The sequence below is a fragment of the Fusarium poae genome, chromosome 4 (genome assembly GCF_019609905.1).
Source record: "Fusarium poae strain DAOMC 252244 chromosome 4, whole genome shotgun sequence".
NCBI classification, from domain to species: Eukaryota; Fungi; Ascomycota; class Sordariomycetes; order Hypocreales; family Nectriaceae; genus Fusarium; species Fusarium poae.
The window spans coordinates 4,979,219-5,001,039 of record NC_058402.1 but is presented as its reverse complement, the minus strand read 5'-3'; the positions used below and the strand labels follow the sequence as shown (position 1 = coordinate 5,001,039).

The 21,821-nt window shown below is 47.4% G+C and overlaps 3 protein-coding genes across 3 annotated transcripts; 1 reads left to right on the top strand and 2 right to left on the bottom strand.

Annotated features, from left to right (window-relative positions):
- Positions 1–1,985: 1,985 nt before the first annotated feature.
- Positions 1,986–12,441, top strand: FPOAC1_011733 (uncharacterized protein; the record flags this gene model as incomplete). The annotated part of the gene is made up of 9 exons (XM_044856100.1): positions 1,986–2,416; positions 2,476–4,307; positions 4,411–5,612; positions 5,770–6,047; positions 6,116–8,859; positions 8,917–10,685; positions 10,737–10,957; positions 11,004–11,640; positions 11,689–12,441. The coding sequence occupies 9 exons, from the start codon at positions 1,986–1,988 to the stop codon at positions 12,439–12,441; spliced, it is 9,867 nt and encodes a 3,288-aa protein (XP_044703413.1).
- Positions 12,442–13,065: 624 nt separating this feature from the next.
- On the bottom strand, positions 13,066–17,242 carry FPOAC1_011732 (uncharacterized protein; the record flags this gene model as incomplete). The annotated part of the gene is made up of 3 exons (XM_044856099.1): positions 13,066–13,743; positions 13,792–17,110; positions 17,163–17,242. 3 exons carry the CDS (start codon positions 17,240–17,242, stop codon positions 13,066–13,068), a joined length of 4,077 nt encoding a protein of 1,358 aa, XP_044703412.1.
- A 1,113-nt stretch (positions 17,243–18,355) lies between these two features.
- Positions 18,356–21,384, bottom strand: FPOAC1_011731 (uncharacterized protein; the record flags this gene model as incomplete). Its single annotated transcript, XM_044856098.1, has 3 exons — positions 18,356–18,886; positions 18,937–18,987; positions 20,500–21,384. The coding sequence occupies 3 exons, from the start codon at positions 21,382–21,384 to the stop codon at positions 18,356–18,358; spliced, it is 1,467 nt and encodes a 488-aa protein (XP_044703411.1).
- Positions 21,385–21,821: the final 437 nt, after the last annotated feature.

The following is a 21,821-nucleotide window of genomic DNA, read 5'->3' as shown; positions in this document are numbered from 1 at the left end:
TTAATTTTTAAAATTTTAAAATTACTTAAATATTAAAATTATAATTTAAATATATATATTTTACTTTATTTTAATAATATTAAAAGTAAAATTAATATTTTAATTTTAAATATTTATTTAGTTTTTTAATTTTTAAAGTAATTAATTTAATTTATTAATTTAATATTTAAAAAGTCTTTTAAAGTTTCTAGCTATATTAAGAGGTTTTAAAAATCTATATTTAAATATTATTTTTTTATTTTAAGATTTTTAATATATTTAATATTTAATATTTTAATTATATTAAATAATATTAAAATATTTAATATAGTATATTTAATTTTACTTTAAATTTTATTAATTTATTAATTTATTTTATATAATATAGTATTTAATTAATAATATATATTTAATTTAAAGTAAAGTTTACTTTATTTAATTCTTTAAGTTATTTTCTTTATTTTTTTAAATTCTAGTTTTATATTAATATAATATTATAATATTTATATATTATATTTATATTTAAAATTTAAATTTTATATATATATAATTTCTTATTATTTATAAGCTTTATAATACTTTAAAAAATCTATATTATAATATAATATATTTCTTTTATATATTATTTTAATAAATTATAAAAAAAGGTTTTTATATTTTTATTATTTATAAGTTATATATATTATATTAAAATTAAAATTTTAAAATCTTATTATAATATATTTTTTTAATAATATATTACTTAATATAGCTTTATAATATTAAAGTTTTAAAGGAAAAAAGTTTAATATATATCTTAATATATAAAATAAATTTAAAAATTTAATCTTAAAAAGTATTTAAAGTAATCTTAGTTTTATTATTATAAAACTAGATAAGTTATATATATATAATAAGGTTATTATATTAGCTAAATTATTATAGCTAACTATAGCGCAGAAGGCGCTATAGTAATAACCGCTAATAAGATAACTAAGGTAGGTGGGGCTAACCCCCGTAACAGGTGGCATAAAATGGCCTATTAATTTTATCTCTTATGTTTCCAGTGTCCAGGTCTTTGATGCCTTGGATCAGACTTCTTTCACGTCCTAAAATTTCTGTTATATAATAACTTTGTCGTTATGTTTCTTAGCTACCTACAAGGGGAGGAACGAAACCAATAATAGAATCATGATCCAGACGCCAGCCACCTGCACTAATTCGGCATTGGGAACCGTCACACTATAATTCTCAGTATAAGAACAATGCGTGTTGCTATTGTCAATGTTTCCTCGTGTGACATTTTCGGCAAGGTACCAATCTATCTGCACAAGGCCGTCCATCAGGAGGGTGCGGGCAACAGCAGTCGGCCGGCCCCCTGCAACTGGGCAAGCATTAACCTGCATCCTGCCTGCTTCAAATATACCTACCTATGAAATACAAATACCATTGGACTCGAGTCTCGCCCCGTGGGTTGTTTGCTGAAAACGCTGCTTCACGCCCGTGAACCTTGGATGGATGTACCTTTTTTGGTTTATATACATCGATCGGCCCACATTCTTTTCAACTATCACTTGGAGGAGACTTTAGGATAGAATTCTCAAAGATGCTGATACAGAATAAAATGATAGACAAGGTGATTTATGTTGACTGTAATACCAAGATCAGTTCTTGAATTAGTGAAATTCACGCCCTGGAACTGGAACTGTTGGGCTCACAGTGCCAGCCAGTGCTGGGGCAAAGTGTTAATGCCAGCCGTCAACAGCTGGCAGCTGCATAAAAGGTATTCATTCACATCGACAGCCTTGTGGTTTGTTATTGATAACCGCCTTTTTCTCTCTCTCTCTCTCCACTACTCCTCTAAATTCTTCTTCTCTTCTGCTCTTCACCCCATACCTATTTCCCTCTCGTCAACTGTGTTGCTGCCGCGCTGCTGTCATTTACTCTAACCATTAGACAACCACAGGCAGCTAACTCTTCTTCTTCCTTGACTACATACTACGACAATTTTCAGAGAGTCCTGCGCCATGGCCTCGGGACCCAGGAGTCAACCGTTGCCGACTCAAAACGGGACACAGGCTAGATGGCCACAAGCTGGGAAAGCAAAAGGCCAACAGGAGCGGTCTCTATCACTCGACGAGGCAGTTTATAACCATCTTGTGCTGCCCCCAAACCTTCCTCACAAACAGGACCCAAACACCGATAGCATAGAAAATGCCCTCACTGAACGCTTGCTGGCTTCTGTCAAGCATCTTCGAAACCTTCCCAACAACGAGCACAGTGCCTCTGTATGGGAGTCCGTCCGACGTGGTCTCGATACCACCAAGAACATTCACGTCGGAGGGCATGTCGATCGTACTGCACTTTCAAGAGAATTGAATGACCTTGGAGAGTCGGACTTTTTGGTGGTTTATGCTTCAAGTCAGAATTGCGCGCTCTACATTCGCCGATCCCAAGAGTACGTAAAACACAAAACCCAATAACAACCGTGTTCTGTCTTACTGACATTTCGTACAGTCCGGTTCTTGGTGCCTCAGTAGTGTTCGAGGCCTTTGAGGCTTCAGCTCGCAACGAAGATATTCTAGCGACCGACAACGCTCTTCAGTGGGACTTTCCCGGTTGTGCAGTGGCTGTACCGTTTGACACTTTCCGTGAGAATGGCTTCGTTTCACACCTCGCTAATTTCCTCGACAATGCGTCGCGTGAAACTCTATCAGAGTTCTCCGCCCATGCACTCAAAGCTGGCACTTCTATGCCCGAGTACCGGAATTCTTCTGAGCCCGCTCTCATATCCTCAATGCTCATGGGAATCCTCCAACAGAATGGCCGTCGACTTGCACCAACCCTTTTGCAGAAGATGGTGCGAGACGATGTCCTATGGAAGAACGCCGACAAACCTTGGAAACGACTACCTTACTGGCTTGTGTTGCGTGTCGCTATTTCCCGCTACCTTGCCCAACGTCTTGGAGGCGAGGTTGGCCGTATCGAGTACAAGTTTTTGCTGGTGCACCTCCTCAGTGAGTTTCTCAGCCATGTGCAGCGAACCAACATGGGCATCGACCGGCTGGACTTCCTCAAGAAAAAGATCTGCAGACGTCTAGTCAAGCTGGATCTTGATAATGAGAGGGCTCAAGACCCCCTTACAACTGACAGGGTTGAGTATTTGTTCTCACGCCTGAGCCCTGGCATTCAGAGTGCGGTCTCAAAAGCGACCCAGTTCATCGAAGCTTCTTGGAAGCAACAGAAGTTCGCCATGACAAAGACTATTCCCATACTTCCAAAACAAGCAACATTTGAAGATAGGAAGGTGGACCTGAAGATCTCTGGGCAGCATCTGTATAAGATTTGGCAAGGCTTCACTCGACCGGTGAAATTTGAACTAAACCAACGGAACAATTTCAGTGTTGCAGAGGCTGCCAAGCAACATCTGTGCTCGTTCGCTCGTGAACATTTCCAATTGATGAATAAGGAGACGGCTCAAAACAAATTTTGTGACGACTGCAGTTTCTTCCCCCGCATGAGGATCGAAAAGGCAAGCAGTTTCATAAAGGAATATCTGCCACAAGCTTCCGTTTATGCGGACATTCCAGAGCTCAAGAGCACAATGATTCTAAATATCATGGATCTTTGGGTTACCATGGATAAGGCGGCCTGTTCCCTTTATCCCACCTTGGAAGAATACCATCCTCTTTTCCGTCCAGAGATGATTGATGTTTTGCTCCTTCCGACGGTAGCTGATATGAAGCGACTCCAGAAGGTCCAAGTCTACCTTGAAGATCGTATTGCCTCATGTAAAGGGTCAACCGTGAGCATCTTTGATGATCCGGTCCGTGGGTCTTTTGCACATCGCTTCTATGACTCCTCGGAAATGTCTGAAGAGATGAAGGACTTGCATGAGTCAATCGAAACTTGGGCCACAAGTGTACGTACTGCTAAGGAGACTGAGTGGAGAACCAAGACAGAAGAATACGCTCGATTGTCTAAGAACGTGGATGAGAGCACATGTTTGTACTTGGTCGATGATAATGATCCATTCGCTCTGCCTCTCCATGATGACCGAAACTGCCGCCGATGTTTCTTAAAGCGGACCATGAACAGAATACAGATACAGGCCTACGAGCATCCTCTGCCTTCGGACCAGTTCATCGCGAAGGCTGTCATCTTTGAGCTCCTTTGTCCCCAGACTTTGGCAACCTATCGAGATGTAACCTGGACTATCATATCGCACTTAGCTATGCTACCGGAGGAAGGCATCGAACCAAAGTGCTGGGCACGGGAATATCAACAGTTGAATCAATTTTCTAACAATTCGTCCATGAGTTGTTCTCTGGCATCAGTCACCAAACCATGTAAGTTCAGACTACAGTCTCTTCTATGAACGGCGGTCATCTTCCTTAATATCATATTTATACAAAACACGCTGGATTATGCTGACGATGGTGATTTAATCAGTCCTCACGACCCATTACGCCACTTTGAGATTTCCTGTTGAATGGGATAATGGTAGATCTGGGGTTTGTCGACCCAATGGACTGAAGCTGACCTATTGTGATGCTCTCTCGAAGCGGTGGCCTAGTCGCCGAGGATACCTTAGCTTCTTACAACATGTAAAGCTTCAGATCCCTCGCTCACCGCAATCAAATTTCTCTCAGATCATACATGATACCTCCGCCAAGAGTGTATATGGATCCTCATCTTACGAGGTCATGGCAACAGCATTGAGATGTCCCCAAGGAATCAATGTGCACGAGTACCTCGCCTTTCAGACGATTTCTTCCGGGAAATCCAGGCGTTGGTTGTCGATCCTCACAGAGCTAGCATCTGCCAACTTGAACTTTTCTAATGAGGCAACTGTGATGCTTCTGTGCCACCTGGCTACCCAGTGTGGTCCCCTGGACAATACCAGAAGTACCTTTAGGCTCATTCACGAAGTATTCCGCGATCCGAACTTCTGTACGAGACTCCTTGAACAGCTCTCGTTTCGCCTTGATAGTCTATCTGCCAACTGGAGAGAAACCTACCTGATGGAGCTGATCATCACCTTCACGATACGCACATTAGACTTCGCATGGGAAGCCAACATGCTCAGCATCATGGATGGAGGATTGTCCCTCCTCTTACGAGCAAGGGCTACCTGCGTCCGCTGGTTTAAGCTCCTCCGTGTCGAATCTTACAAGTTTGTAGATGCTGAGACAGCCCGGCGATTTCAGCAATATTCCTTGTGGGCTGCTATTTTGTGCAAGCGCACATTTACTCCTATCGCACATGGACCACTGGGACTGGACGCCACGGCTCTAGAAATTTACATTCAAAGCAGCATTATGCTAAATGACAATCTTGTAGTAAGGCTAGAAGCTCTGCCACAGGTTCTCCAACATGCCATCATTCGGGACATTCGACTTTCATACCGTCTTTCTGAGTTGGTATCTGAATCTATCCTTCAGAATCCTGACGCATTCCGTCTTTCACTTCAGGAAATGTGGCCAGAAGAAGAGGGATGTGCCAGGACTTTCAATGAACTGAAGCTGGAGCCTGACGCGCCTAATTGGATTTCTTGCTGCACTAGAGCAGGCGAAGCTTCTGATATCATGGAGCAGACGGTTTTCTACAACTACGTGCAAGGGACCCTACTGGTGGACGGTCGTCCGATGGGGGTGAGTTTATTCTGATTGCTTGACCCTAAGGAGGATAAGGAGAGAGATCAGAGAAAAGGCCTCGGCCCATCTCTATGGTTCCTTTCCTCGTATTCTCATTTGCCCACTATTTTACATGTAACTACTATTGACCCCTCAATGCTAACTTGCTTCATAGAAACTTCCGCAAGACCCGAATCATGCAGTCGTATTGGAGGAGCTTTTTGGTAACCAATCTCTGTTGACGTTCCCGTCGAATCGCAACGGAATGCAATATGTTCTATGTGTAACCCCTGACCATTACCAAGTTCATGTCGGATTCAGCAAAACGAGGGAACTTCTTGTGAGAGCCTTCCGCAATCAATATTCATTGCAGCTCATACCCCGAGAGGTGTTCCGTAATGGCATTCATTCCGACCTGCCAGGCCCATTGGTGGACGATTCTTTCCACTGGCTGTAAGTTTTCTTTTTCATTTTGAACTAATATATCATGAAATGTCCTAGACCTTGGCTAACAAATATAGGAATCTAAGGAATGGTGAGATCTTGATCACCAAAAAAACCAAACCCTGGCCGGAAAATGACTTCAAATCATTCGTCCTTAGTCTCCGAGATTCTACCTGCACGAGGAGGCGTCTTCATATGGGAAAATTGGCGAAAGATTATGTGGTCAATCCTTACAGCCCGCTGTTCAACCGTGTCACTAGAATCCTCGACTCCTTTGAGGATCGAGATCAGATCCTAGTGTATCAGCCCGAAGGTAGAAACCTTACTGTTGAGCTTCGGCGGCTTAATCTTCTATTCCATACTAACAGGAACCGACTGCTGCAATCACCTCAACTACAATGTCAAATTGACGAAAATCAGGATGCCGGAACCTGGTACGGTCTACGCAGTAAACTAGTATGTACTAGCCTTACCAACCCTATGCACAGATCTATCTTGGTGCCTTTGGGCCATCTGGTTGCGCATTCGGACGGATGTCATGTCACGGTGAGAATCACAGCGACAGGCAAGTTTGGTAGGTTCAACATCAACACGACCTTGGGAAGGATTGACTGTGCGCCCGAGCCTACGCTGGTTTTCACCAAGGCGCTCCTTCATGCCTGTACCTCTTTCCTTCTTCCAGACCCCTTGACGGGTCGTACTGGAACTGAAGAAGCTATTCAGTGGCTTCAAGCAGGTATTTCTCAACCGTGGACACCGCTCACACCCCCTTCCATGGATGTATTGCGGAAAATTGCTCAATTAACACCCCAGAGAGTCTACTATCCCCAAGACCTTCAAGTGATGAGAACAGATTACTGGATTGATAAGTTACCCCTGAGGCTGCAGAGGTCTGCGTTTCGACCTATAGTGGATCGGATCCTACAAGGTTCTTCAACTTTGGCGATATTTACAACAAAGGACCAAGCTGCCATTGAACAGCCAGAGTTGCCTCCTGTTGGTGAGCCACACCTACACGCACGAGTAATGTTGCGACAAGAAGCCGTTGAAAGATGTTTGGAAAGTATATCCAGTCGCACATCACCTGCAAACCGCCACTATGCGTCTCGGGACCGCCCTACTGTCAACAACATCATGCATCGCAATGTGCTGGAGGTTGTTCATTTGATTCGTCAATGGCCACAAAGCTTTAAGACTACTGATGGGCTGGCTCAAATACTCTCGCAGAGTGGGACTGTTGGTGGTTTCGTGGCTCCTTTAGAGGTGGCATCCCTCAATGTGAAACTGAAGGTCGACATTCTCCAGTCATGGGGACCACTTGTCCGCTTTGCTCGAGAGGCGGCAGCCGACCGTTACAAGTTGATGTACCTGCTTGGGCCAATGTCGTTCCACCTGGATGCCAACATGCCACTTTTGAGAACTCTGGTCGCATTTGCAGTCTTCACTGATCTCACAGACCTCGAGCTCCCACAGTGGGAAGAGTTCGAACATTTTCAGCCTAACCAGACACCACAACTTGATTATGTCCTTCAACTTCTCAAGCCCTACAAAGTCGCACCGGAAGAGAGTGTTGCAGCGGGACTGGGACAATACTCGAGTGGAAAGCTTCTGAGGAAGCTGCAAATCGAGCGAGCTAAACATGAATCCAAGGTGGGAGAAGACTGCAAGTTCTTTGCCAATCACCTCCTGAGCCAGTGGCCATGCTTGGAGCCTACTGTAAGTGGCCTGGAACGCTCACTTCTGATTGACATCGGACCTGCTTTGGAGGCTATCCGCCCAGAATGGAGACGCCTGTTCATGAACAGAGACCTGGCTGAACATGTGAAAGATGTCCAAACTATCCTTGACAGACGTACACTAAATGATAGATACGAACCTTCTCCAGTGCCCTCCTCAGAGGAGGCTTACACCTCAAGGATACGAGGAGGCGAGCTCGTGGACCTACGTCAGCTGCTGGCGAAACCGTACAGAATTGTCAAGGTGGCGGCTGAGGCCAAACCCACTCCAACTGAACTTCGTGGCTCAACAGACCGGCCCTTCCTGAGTGAAAATGACTTTAGCCAACGATTTGGCAATTTCGCATGGAAGAGTAACAGAGGTGCAGGTGCAGGATCTGGCGTCAATCTACGGATGCCTGGCATTGCAAATACTGGCGCAGAGTTATTCCCTACATGCAGGCAAGTTTCTGAGTCCGCCGCGAGACTGAGAACGATTGCTCAGCGCTTAGGCTCTTCTAAATCATCAGTCAGACGCCGCTACGCCAGTGACTTCCAGCAAAGCTTGAGTTCATTTGAGCGGCTTGATACCTCGCAACGATTCACTGGCGTTATGCAGAGACGGGATGCCGCCATTTCACTGAGTTCAAAGGATATTGAGGACGGGTTCTTTACCATCAGCTCAGCCCTAAATGCACCTAGTCATGTTTGTTCACAGAGGCGCATCTTCTGGCTCAAGGCTGGAAATCTATGGCCAGTTGTGACGAAATCTACCTTGCTTGCTTGCCTCGGTTCTGTGGCATCCCAAAATTGTCACTTTGGGAGTGGAATGAAACAGGCTCTTTTGAATATGGGAGTTGATATTACCAAATACCAAAGAGAGGTTCGCCTTCATGATCTGGCTCTGAAGAAAGCATCCGGCAGGTACCACGAAGAAGAGTCTAATAAGGGTCACTTGAATTGGAGCCCAGAGGAATATCCGGATTGGTTACTTCTTGAAATCGAGTCTGATATGATGATTCGTCCTGTCCAGATTGATGTCGCCTTGGCAACAATTTCGCCCGAGTCCGGATCCAACTCTGTTCTACAGATGAATATGGGCCAAGGTAAGTAATTGGAAAGACCATTGACACGACGTTCATGGTGACTAACTCATTATCCAGGCAAAACCTCTTGTATCATCCCGATGGCTGCCGCAGCTCTCGCGAACAAAAAACAACTGGTTCGAATCATTGTACCAAAAGCTCTACTTCAACAAACGGCTCAGTTGCTACAAGCCAGACTCGGAGGCATCCTGGGTCGTGGTATCCGACACGTTCCTTTCTCTCGAAGGACGCCTACAACTGAGAAGAACATCCGAGCGTACCACTCTATCCATCTGGAGATGCTCAAGTCCGCAGGTGTGATGATCTGTCAGCCCGAACACCACATGTCTTTCATGCTCAGTGGCAGGCAACGACTTTTGGATGAGCAACCCCAGCAGGCGGGGCCAATGATCAAAGTACATGACTGGCTTAGTAGAGTTTCAAGAGATATTCTTGATGAGTCTGATTATACCCTGGCAGTCCGAACCCAACTCATCTATCCGTCTGGTTCTCAGACGACAGTTGATGGCCACCCACACCGGTGGCTTGTTGCCGAAGCTGTGCTTCGACTTGTTGACAACCATTTGTACGAACTTTCCAACGTATTCCCACATTCAATTAGCGTGATTCGCCGAGAGGGTGGTGGGTTTCCCTTTGTCTTCTTCCTCCGACAGGATGTTGAGGACGAATTGGTCCGCAGACTGACGACAGATATCTGTCAAGGCGCTGGAGGTATACTCCCCTTGACCGAGCAGGCAATGCCGGCCAGAGATCGGGTTGCTGTCAAGGATTTCATTTCCTCAGCTAGGCCTCGACCTACCAGTATCCAACTTGTTCGCAATCTGTCGCCAGATAAACCTAGCTTGCGGCAAACCATTTACCTCCTTCGCGGCCTCCTTGTCAACCGTATCCTCATGATGACACTGAAGAAGCGCTGGAACGTTGAATACGGCCTCCACCCCCAGCGTGATCCGATCGCCGTCCCGTTTCATGCCAAAGGTGTTCCTAGCGACCAGTCCGAATGGGGCCATCCTGACGTGGCTATTCTTTTCACCTGTCTGGCGTTCTACTATGACGGTGTCAATCTGTCTCAACTTCGACAGTCTTTAGAACACATCCTGAAATCCGATGATCCTTCAACCGAGTACGATACGTGGACAAGCAGCACAGAGACATTTCCACCATCTCTCAAGGCATGGAACTCAATCAACGTGGATGATGAGATGCAGCTGTGGGAGATATGGAACATCGTACGGTACAATGGTGTTGTCGTCGATTATTTTTTGAACAACTTTGTGTTCCCACGACATGCAAAACAATTCGAGGTGAAATTGCAGTCGAATGGTTGGGATATCCCTCTATCATCACTTGGCACCACTTCAGACAACTCAAAGGGCTCGGCAGACAAGTCTTTAAGTACAGGCTTCAGCGGTACAAACGACAACCGAACAATGCTACCGCTGAACATTGAACAGCAAGACTTGAAGAGTCTCCATCACACCAGTGCCGAGGTTCTCACATATCTTCTTCATCCACGAAATCGGCACTGTATTTTGCCACAGCACGTACCGAAGTCAGAACCTGGAAGAGGGTCGGAAATGGGTCTTCTCAATTGCTTGAAATGGAAGTCAATTCGGATTTTGATTGATGCTGGTGCACAAATTCTAGAGATGGACAACATCACTTTGGTCAGACACTGGCTGGACATCGATCACCGTGCCTCGGCAGGCTTGTATTTCGATGAGGACAACAAACCTTGGATATTGACGAGGGAAGGACGGAGAACACCCCTTATTGCTTCTCCTTTTGCCGACGACCTTAGAAACTGTCTGGTTTATCTTGATGAGGTGCGTGAGATTGAGTTTTTCAAACAATCCATCATACTAACTTGTATTTAGGCACACACTCGCGGTACTGATCTTAGATTACCTCCTGATGCGAAAGGCGCTCTTACTCTCCGACTTGGCCAAACAAAGGACCATACTGTACAAGCTGCCATGCGCCTTCGCCAGCTTGGGACAACGCAAGCAATTTCCTTCTTTATCCCCCCCGAAGTCCACCAAAGTATTGCGGATCTCCAGGGGAAAACTATGCACGAGCCAATCGACTCGGCCGATGTGTAAGTCTGCTTAATATACTGTCAACTCAACTAACATTTTCTGCAGTATCCAATGGCTTTTAGACAATACCTGTGACCAAATCGAACAACTACAGCCCCTTTACTACTCTCAAGGCATGGACTACTGCCGACGAATGCAAGCCGCGCTGGACTACCCCAAGTTCTTAATCGAAAAGGCGGAGCGGAAGGCATACGTACAGGCCATCAAACAAGATGAGAAGCAAAGCTTGCAGAATCTCTACGAACCAAAGACGAAAAGTCGCATGCCAGGTATGCAAACGTCGGACAATGAAGTTCTGAAAGGGTTTATTCAGGAACTCAACGCTCGACGAAAGACCTTCCAAGATACTGGCAAAGCAGTTCATGCATCTGCTTTACAAGAGGTCGAGCAGGAAAGAGAGGTTGCCTTTGAAGTTGAATCTGTTCGACAGGTCAAGAAGCCTCAACATTATGCAGCCCTCTCCTTTCCGGGTCTCAATGCCAGCCTTGAAGCTTTTGTCAGAACCGGCAGGCTCCCGGCAGACAACAACTACTTCATCAATGTATCCCGTGTGCTTGCAAGAACTGGTGTAGGTCGGAAGTTCAAGGTGCAGTCCGGAGCCACGAAATCCAAGCTTTTCGAAACAGTCGAATTCGGGCGAACCATCAGACCTCACGGTGATCTCTCTATGGACAATTTCTTGGTACGTATTACAAAGTTGTTCAGCTAAACCGTACTGACAAAATATTAGCGCCCTGTTAACTGGGTTCTTTGGAGTTCAGTCGCTAACATCGCTGTTATCATCATACCCGAAGAAGCCGAAGCGCTGATCCCCCTCATGAGAGACGTCAACGTCAATGTTAATACACACCTTCTTATTTATTCCGCACCTATAACCCGAAAGATGCTTCTTTTCAACGACATGAACTTCCATAGCATTCCCCCTCTGCCTTCGTCTTGGAAGGCGCCAAGCTGGCTGCGGATCGAATTGGGAGTCTACAGTGGACGACTTTATTTTGAATGGGAAGAGTATCTATCCTTGTGCGCCCTGCTTGGAATCCAGGAGGGTGCCACGGAAAATGGTGTGGAAGCGGATGGTGAAGGTCCCGAAGACGAAGTCAGTCAGGAGGATGGCCAAGTGAGTATACCCGCTGTATGCGAGCAGAAGCAGCTTGTCCAGACCCCCTTGACTTTCTTGCAAGAATGGCTCGCAGTCCGACGCCGAGGTCAGGACTTTGCCCACAGCCCAATGGGCTTTGTCAGCCAAGGTAAACGCCTACAAGAAGACCACATCTTTTTCAAGCAGGCTGAACACGTCTCTATCGAATGCAACGACGCTGTGGCCCCGCTCCCCATCAGTGTTCCGACTGATAGACACGAGCATCGAGACGATGTAGAGGACGGGGTGGATGATATGGGTGCCAATGAAGCTTGTAGCGACGCGAGCGATGATGAGATTGAGTACGATGAGTCCGAGTATGGCAGCACGTCCTCAAGTGATTGATTGATTTCATAGTGGATGGACATGAACAGCTCGTTCTGGAACAAAATGTATAATACTGTAATAAATTCATTGAACAATTTGTCTCACTGTTGTGATGACGGGTGAATAGACCAGTGACGTATCCTCCTCCATAGCTCAGAATTTCCAGGCCGGAGCTCTACTGCAGCATCTCTACCATGTAGTTAGCAATCTAAACTTCCTTCGTGCATACAGATCAACGTTGGAGACCAAACAGCAATAATTGAGAGAGGTTTTAATCGGGTTACATGGAGGATCCCATACATCCAGGCTCTGTTAGACCTGTGACGAAGGGACTCGAAACATGCGACGACGCACTTGTCTAATGATGGAAGTTACAGAGCTCACAATGTAGCAGCTCTCCAGGGTCTAAGAGAAGTAATACATTTTTATCTGGATTACTGGTAAGAGTTATCCGATCATATCTGACATGATGCTTTCCCATCCATCTAACTGCCTCTCAATTAAACCCGTGTCCCAGCATCAAGCATTACACCGCCCGTCCAAGAAAATTCGTTTCAAATCGTGACAATAATACAGAGCAAATCGCTCGACATGAATGTGCCATTTGCTAATGCAAGCAAGGTCTTTGCAACATGGAATAATTCAGTTGGCAGACTCCCACACCAAACTATCGTCAAGTCGCTTCAGCTCATATGGTGTCCACCGGTAGACACCTTGTCGCAGAGCAGAAATGACAGTCTCTCGTTTGACGAACTGAGAGGGCGCATTCGCGCGGCAGGTTGCAGCAATACAGCTGTTGTCGCTCCAACCAACACGGAAATCGTCTCCCCACCAGACTCGAAGGTCTGACGAGACACGCAGGGTGATCAATACCGATGAAAGGTCCTTGTAACCATCCAGATCAACCCGGGTCAGCTCGTAACCGCCCTCCGAGAATTTAGAACAGGCAGGTACTTGCTTGGTTTCCGACCAAGCGATCGATTCTTCTGTGGACGAAGTCTCGTTCCAGCGATAGGCTGAAATATCAAACTGGCACCACTTTTCGTCCCCGCGGGCATCACATCCGAGGTTCGCACCAAAGAAGTCAAAACGGAAACAGGGGCTGGCGGCGTGAGGACCCATGCCAATCTGAGCGACATCTCCAGAGATTGTAGTTGTAGTATTCGAAAGAGCAGGAGGGACGAACTCCACGAGCTGGCCACCAGAGGATGGAATGTAGGGCTGGGACTGCTGTGAAGTTGGGGGTGCGATGAGAAAGCCACCAGAGAACCAAATGTTCTCAACAGGGTTGAAGAGTGGACCAGGCTTAGAGTTGTCAAACTGGGCAGAGTTAGTGAAAGTCAAAATGATAGGGACAAAGGGACTTACATCAATGGTGGTGTTACCAATGCTTCCACCTGAAGGGCAGACAGTGGGAGAACTGGCCTCAGAGGTTGTGACTGTAGATGCGGATGTTGCACTTGACAAAGAAGTGGTGGAATTCGACCAAGCAGTCATAGACTGGCGACGAGCAAGCCGCCTCATGGGTACATTGACGGTAGCGAGGGTGGTAAGGGGATAGTTGAATGTGTAAGAAGTGGTCTCTGCCTTGATGACATTGGTCCAGGTGGAAGTCTGAACAGCAGAAAGAGGCCAGAGGGTGCTTTCAGTAGCAAGGGATCCATAGGCAGGCTGAGCCGGTCCGCCAGGGGCACCATTTGAAGGGTCAGGCACAAATGGGGGCTGAGAAGCACCATTTGAGAAGACGGGGGCACCAGGAGGGTTAGTGATGGAGGTGACTGTCCAAGTAAGTGTCCCGGTGGTTGTACCTGTAACAGATGTACCTTCTCCGGCGGCGCTGCCGTCAGTCAATATAGCTGACATCGAAGCACCGGGGATACCATTGTCGTATCCATTGAGGCTTGGTGTGTCGGTGAAAGGAGAATTTAAATCTCTAGAGGTGAAGACGGGTCCAGAAATGCCTGAAGGATCAATACCTGAGGTTGCACCCTGGGGCGCGCTGGTTGAAACACCGAGGGCGGAAGAGTCGCTGAAGACGATAGTCTGCACGGTTGGTGTTGCGTTGCCATCAGAGCCCAGGATCGCAGCTGTCGTGGTAGTAGTATAGGCTCCAGTAGGGTTGGGTGACAACCCAGTCTGGCCGTCGCCATTGGTGCTTGGGAGTATCAGACCTGTTCCGGAAGGTGTTGCAGTAGCCACGGGAACCACAAAAGTTGTGTCAACAATGGTAGGGAGACCATCTTGTCCGATAGTGGTGTAAGTGATACAAGTAGTGGCACCGGGTACGTTTCCTTGGTCACCATCGGAGGGAATGCCTGCAGAGGAAGCCCATGGGCCAGGAATGCCAGAAGGCAAGCCGGTTGGAAGTGAGTCGGAGACAAATGATGGGTTACCTGGCAGCTCAGATTGTGTATTGGCAGACCCAGGTATGACCCAAGTTGTGTCAACGACAGTAGGGAGACCATCGGAGCCAATCATGGTGTAACTGGTGCAGGTTGTGATACCGTTATTGCCAAACCCTCCCGATCCAGTGGCAGCAGTGGGGTTAAAAGGAGGAATCTCGGGAGTGTTTGTGACTTGGAAAGTAGCAGGTGATGTGACACCATTGGGAAGAGCATCGGAAGCCCCCGAGGGAAGTTCAGGATCACCACCGACAGTAATATCAGTGTTAACTGGACCGGGAATAACAAATGTTGAGTCAATGACAGTAGGGAGGCCATCAGCACCAATGACAGTGTAACTGGTGCAGGTTGTGATTTGGGCGACATCATCAGGGCCAGGAACAGTAGTGATTTGGCCACCAAGGCCGGAGGAACCAAAGGGAGGAAGTCCGGTAATGGTCATGAAGCCTCCAGACGAGGCGGCGGTAGAAGCATCACCTGGGTCTCCGGTTGATATAGTGGCAGCTGGGATATTCCAAGTGGTATAAACCACAGTAGGGCTACCATCAGCACCAATCATGGTGAAACTTGTGCTTGCGATCGCGGCCGAACCTCCAGATCCATCTTCGGGTGACCCAGATGCTGGAATAGTAGGAAGACCAGGTTGAGATGAAATGGATGAGAGTGGTGCTTGAGGGTCAAAGGTGGCGGAGAGTTGAGAGGATGCTTCGAAGGAGGGGGTGCTAAGAGGGACGACCCAGGTAGAGTCCACAACGGTAGGGAGGCCATTGGGACCGGTGATAGTGAATGTTGCACAGGTCGTGACACCTGCATCAGGTCCACTGCCAGGTAGAGATCCAGCGGGGGAGTTGGAAGGGTTCTGAGATCCTGGGATACCAGTGAAGATTGGAGGAGGAATAGGAAAGCCTGAAGATACTCCACTGGGCAGCTCTGGGCTGTTGCCATTTTGGGGGGATCCTGGTACCGCCGGCGGTTGAGCGTCACCTGAGACCACATTCCCATCACTGCTGATTACGGTGGGAAGACCGTCTTGACCAGTGATAGTGATATATGGGGACGTTGGCTGACCGGCACTGTTGCCTTCAGGAACGTTTGTGAACCAAGGAGAAGTCTCGCCTTGGCCTTCAGCGCCAGCTTGGGTGGTGACTGGAAGGCTACCACTGGCTTCTTGGGCAGGGCCTGCGGAAGGAAACTGAGGTTGGGTGCCAGGAATACCTCCATTAGGGAATTCAGGTGTCTGGAGAGGGGTGGGTGCCAGTGTGTTGATTCCCGAGGCTCCAGGATTCCCAGCGGACAAGCTTTCGGAAGTGCTGTCAGAGTACTGGGGAGCACCGTTGGGACCAGGGGTTGGGGGAAAGAAAGGGGAGTCAGAGCTATTGTGAGAATCGTCTCCGCCATTGGAATCAGGGCCGTTGCCGCCGTGAGAATCGTTTCCACCGTTGTTGCCGGAGCCATCTTCAGGAGTGCTGCCGTCACTAGGCTGGTTTCCATTGCTGGTACTTGTGTCCCCATTGCTGCCTGAACCAGAATTGGAAGGACTGCCAACAGGACCCCAAATATCAAGTGTCAAGGTAGTGAAAATGGGTACACCAGAGTTTGGGGACAATGAAGTGATTCCAGGAGGCTTGGTGGGCATAGGCGTTGGGGTGTAAGATCCATCGGAATCTGAATCATCGGGCCAGTGAAACCCAGATTCGCTTTCAGTATCCGTAGGGTAGATGGTGACAACCACGGTCTTGGTAGAGCGGAAGGGGCAGGTAGGGATATCCGAAGCACCAGAAAGGGGAGAATCAGGGGAACTGGGAACGTTCTGGGGGATACTGGTAGGAAAGCTGCCAGGAATGATCACAGATCCAGCGCCTGGGAAGTTACCATTTCCATTGCTTGAAGAGCTACCGGGGATAGATCCGGGAACGTTTCCAGGACCGCCAGTAGGCCCATTGGGTGGAAGACCATTGGCGTCATCAGCTGGGGAGCCGGAGCCGGGAAGGTTTCCGGGAATACCGCCAGGCCCGTTGGGATAGGGACCGTTGGAACCACCACCGGGAGAGGCAGAACCAGGAAGGTTCTCAGGGCCGCCGACAGGCCCAGTAGGAGGAAGACCATTGGAACCATCGCCAGGAAAGACGGGGCCAACAGGGCCAACACCACTGGGGAGCGAACCAGGGATGGATCCCACAGCGTTGCTTGGGTAAGGCAAGGTGTTAGACACTCCCCCATTGTTGCCAGGGATGGCATTGCCAGAGCCGTCAGGTTGGTTACCGAAGGGGCTGCCGTTGGTGTTACTATCATGAAAGGTTAGTCCGAATTCTTGAACAGCGACAGTATTTTACTCACCTGTAATCAGTGGCCTGTGAGGCAGAGTGGCCTAAAAGGCCGCTGGCCACAAGGACCCCGAGAGATGCGGAGATACGCATCGTGTGCGAGCGACGTCGAGGTGAGAGGAGTTGGAGGATTGGATTGTGTGCAAATGCAAAGAGACAAGCTGCTGTAAGCGGGCAAGTGGAAGGTGATGTGCCAGAAGAGAGCGGAAGAGTGCTTGAAGATGAATGAAATTAAACGAAGGTAATGAGAAGGGGATTCTTCTCGTGGTGAGAACGGATGGTGAGGAGAGAAGAGGATGAGATGGATGAGGAGAAGAAGAAGAAACTTGGAGGGGGGTAACGGAGGGGTTGCCTGAGGAGGGGGACGAGGCAGGAGCTCCTTCCGTCTTAGAGAACTGGTGAGCAACTTCGTTGGGGATGACGCGTTGAGCACGCGATCAAAAACGCAACTGGAGGAAGGCGCTGCTAGAGAGGGAAAGAGCGCGCAGTGGCCATTCATATATGGGAGTGCAAGCAAGTACCAGTGCACTCTGTATCCGAGTATCTACGAGAGGTCTGCTTTCAGGGGGGAAGCGCAACTTGTTGCTTAGGTAGTATGTGTAGTAAATTTTATAATTCTACTAGTACAGCCTTTGACATTACGTTTATATAGTAAATTGATGTCAAATATCTGCTTAAACATCCGGATGCGCGATTAGTTAGAATTTATATTCGTATGCTGGAAGATATATGGACGGGCCAGTGGATGTTAGGCTGGTGCCTGAACACTCTGCCCTTTTCTTTCGCCTATGGTACGCTACAAATTACCAGTGTGAGAGAAACATGGTCACAAGGAGAGCATAGCACTGATCTTGGGCCTGGGTCACTGTAATGCATTTGCAGCTTCTCCGCGTTGCTACACACTGGAGTGCCTCGTACTCATGGGGCAAAGGAAGATGACAACCGACAAGTGAAAAAGGAGTACAAAACTTTCAGCGACCGAGGGCCTACCTACGTACTAAGATGAGGGAGTGACTTAAGCAGGACTGACTTTGGAGAATGAAAACACTCTCTTAGAAAGGGCTCGGTACCAGAAACGTTGGCCGCTTGGTGTACAAGAGACTGAATTAGCAGGTCACTTTATGCTATTTAGACTGTACTCTTTGTCATTTGTTTTTATACTCTAGAGTTTAGAATCAATACCTACCTAACAATTACGTGGCACACTCAAACCAAGTCGTCCGTGTAAGGGGGAGGAGGCGCATCATGGTGATCGTACTGCTCGCTGTGCCCATTTTGACCATAATATCCATCCTCATCAGAAGTACTGTCCTCATCTTCAATTTCTGCCGTCCACTGAGCAGCCCCTGCCGTAGTTGTCAAAAGAAAGAATAACGACAAGACAGGAACGAGTTCCAGGATCATAGCAACTGTGCCGAACCAGACATACTCCCAAGCGCGGTCTCTCAGCGCCTTCTTCTGCTCAACCTTTGAGTAGCCCTTGAGTTGGAACCATCGATAATGGGCGAGCTTTCCAAGCCGGGTACCTGTGATGATGATGAAGGCGGGCGTGCCAACGACAGGGACGAAGTTGAGTGGTAGGAAGACAACAAGTTCAACAATTTGAATTATGCTCCAGGGCGTGTAGACCGCATCAGTTGTGGGTTTTCCAAGCATCCGAACGGGGTTTGGCGCATCCAGTAAGATAATTCGCTGTGGTGCAATAAGATCTTTGTGTCCCAGCTTGATGAGAGTGGCCTGTGATATCAGTGTCTCGAACAAAAGAATACTAGAGCTGGAAAACTTACATCAAACACATCCACGCGACATTCATCGACAAAGAATCCCTCAAATAGACCCTGTACGATGACCAAGCCTTCCCCCAGCACCAGTACCACAGCATTGACCCACGCCCCCCAGCCATGGAAGATTGCTAAGAATGCATATTGGGGTAAGAAGGTAAACGTGAAGAGAACGAAGTATACAAGAAATGATATCAAAGATAAAGGTAGAATCCTGCTCATAAAGAGTGGCCAAAACTCGCGGTTGCATAGAAAGAACCAGATACCACGTAAAGGAAAGGATCCGGCCTTGCCGGCTCTTTTGAGATACATCAATGGCCGATGGAGCGGCCCTGTCCATGGCCCTATATGGGGATGGTTTGTGTTCTGATAGGCGTGTCTGTTTGGCATCTTGGCGAATCTTTAAGAATAGTGTGTGAAGGCATCACCATAAGAGAAAGCAGTCAGTTTCGCAATGTCGAAAGGCGAACACAAGGAGATGACGTCAATCAGCGAAAAGTCTAATTGGTCGTAAAAGCGGAGCCACACAGCGTTGACCTCGGGCAATTAATTTTTCTGTATCCTGGGGCCTAGGTACTAGTCTAGTAGGTAATCGCGATAGTGCTTGAAGGGGTTTCATAACAATGTATATGAGTACAAAAAGAAAGCCTCGCAAACGCTCGCAATCGAATTCATATAGGAACAGCCCGATGCGGGGGTCGAACCCGCAACCTTGAGATCGCGTACTCGTAAGAGTCTCACGCTCTACCGATTGAGCTAACCGGGCGTGACTCTTATTGGTTACCAATACACCAATCTACCTACGTACTGGAATTGGATGTGGGATAAGTCCGGCAAGATTCATTGGTATCAAGAACTTGAGATACCTACTAAGGTAGGTAGTTATTGTGTTGGCCAACTTCCCAATCTTCCTTGCTTTGGAGTGTCATTTAGTTTGCACGATGACTATATCATCGAAGCAGTGTCTGCAATTGAGGGCCCTTCTGTTGAAAAGTGTGACGATACAATCTCTGTCTTCGAAGATCAACGCCAGAAGTCCAACTACGATCTATATCAACAATAGCTACCCCATAGTTAAAGCTAAAGACGCTCATTATGAAGAGGAACAATTCCTCCACCATAGCCTACTATAAACCCTGACAGCACCTGTCAAAACAAAGCGACATTACCACATTTCCGTTATTTTCTGTCAGGAGGGTTGTATTGACGATCTCTCGCGTATCTATCTCATCACGAGTGTGGAGTCGTTGGGAGCTTGCTTTAAGCGTTATTGTCTTCCCATATAATGTGATTGGATGCATCCCAAGTGTACCAAATTGTCAAACGCGAAAACGATGGAGCAGTAGGTCTGGTGAAAACCCTCGTGAGTGGTTGCGACGGAAAAGCTCACCAAATAAGTGACCGGCATAGGTAATCAAGAGATAATTTATCATTGTTTTTATTGGAATCTAGATCGTTTAAAATGGGTATCATAACATTCAACATATGCCAACGCCCTGTCATAAAAATAATAAGCTCCGCCTCTTACTTTTTAGATGCATCGTCTTCCCTTCGATATTTGCGACTAACATGGTTCAGCCGTAAGTCTACAACGACCGGCCGATGGTCCGAAATAAAGACGCCATCTTCATATAAGTTGTTGAGAACGGCAAAAGACTTGAATTGAAGTCCACTTGTGTCCTTGACGAAAATATGATCTAAATCCATATCGTCTGATGGACTGACAGTAAATCCTGTGTATGTGTAGGATGAATGTCCAAATCGCTTCGCAAGTGGGATGATGCTCTTTACGTCGTTCATTGCGCTGGCGAGATGCTTGTAAGCTGGCTCGTCGGGGGACGAGTTCAGGTCGCCGCCGATAAAAACAGGCACGTTCTCGAACCCAAGGGAAGACCATTCTTCAGCTGTAGCAGAGATAAGCTTTGCCGAGTTTTCGCGAGCCGTCTTTCCTTTGTGATCGAAGTGTGTGCACATATACACCAACCGGTTTCCAGTGCTGATGTGCTGGAACCGTGCGACCGTGACAATTCTTGGAAATGCTGCGTCCCATCCGCGAGAACCGACTTTTTGGGGTGTTGAACTGAGCCAGTAGGTCTTGGAATCCTCCATGTTCCAGACGGAGGGACGGTAGAAAATGGGCGAGAACTCTCCCCTCTTGCCGCCCTTGCGCCCTACACCATAATAATCCCATTCATCGCCGAGGTCTTGTTGAAGATCTTGAATTTGTGGGTATGTCGCTTCTTGCATGCACACAAGAGATTCAGGCCTTCCCGAAGTTTCGAAGTTTAGTTGAGAGACCAAGCGTGGCCGACGAACAGGCCAGAGTTCCTCGCCTCGCTCGGGGTGGTTAGGGGCCAGACGAATGTTGTAAGTCATAAGCCGCACATCTGTCGTCCGTGATAGAGGTGCCGCAGCAACAGCCACGGCACTGGTAAGAAGAATAGCGAATTTCATGTTTGCCGCTCTTCAAGTTCTGTGAATAGTGGAAGAAATGGATTTGTGCTCGTATGCGTCCGGCTTTTGTACCTGGGTTCAAGGTTGCTAAAAGTATTTTGGTATGGCACCCTTTGAGTCGAGGGGTTTCGGTAGCAAGGTGCCTGGATAGGTATGTAGATATGATTCGTGTTAAATGCTACTGCTAAGACTTGGCAGTAACGCACATATTGGCATGAATTGATGCTGACGCAGATCCCAAGACCTTAGCAATTCTGTGCACTCCTTTGGGGGACCTATGACCTCTTGTACTGTTGGAATCCCGGCAGTCTCGGAGTGCAGCTAAGACGGAAGACTCCATGACGATGACGCTGGTATTATCCCTGGCCTAGCACGTTTGTCTTGACCCATGGTGTCTCTAGCTTATTACAGTAGCTCTCTCCCTTAGCAAACTACTA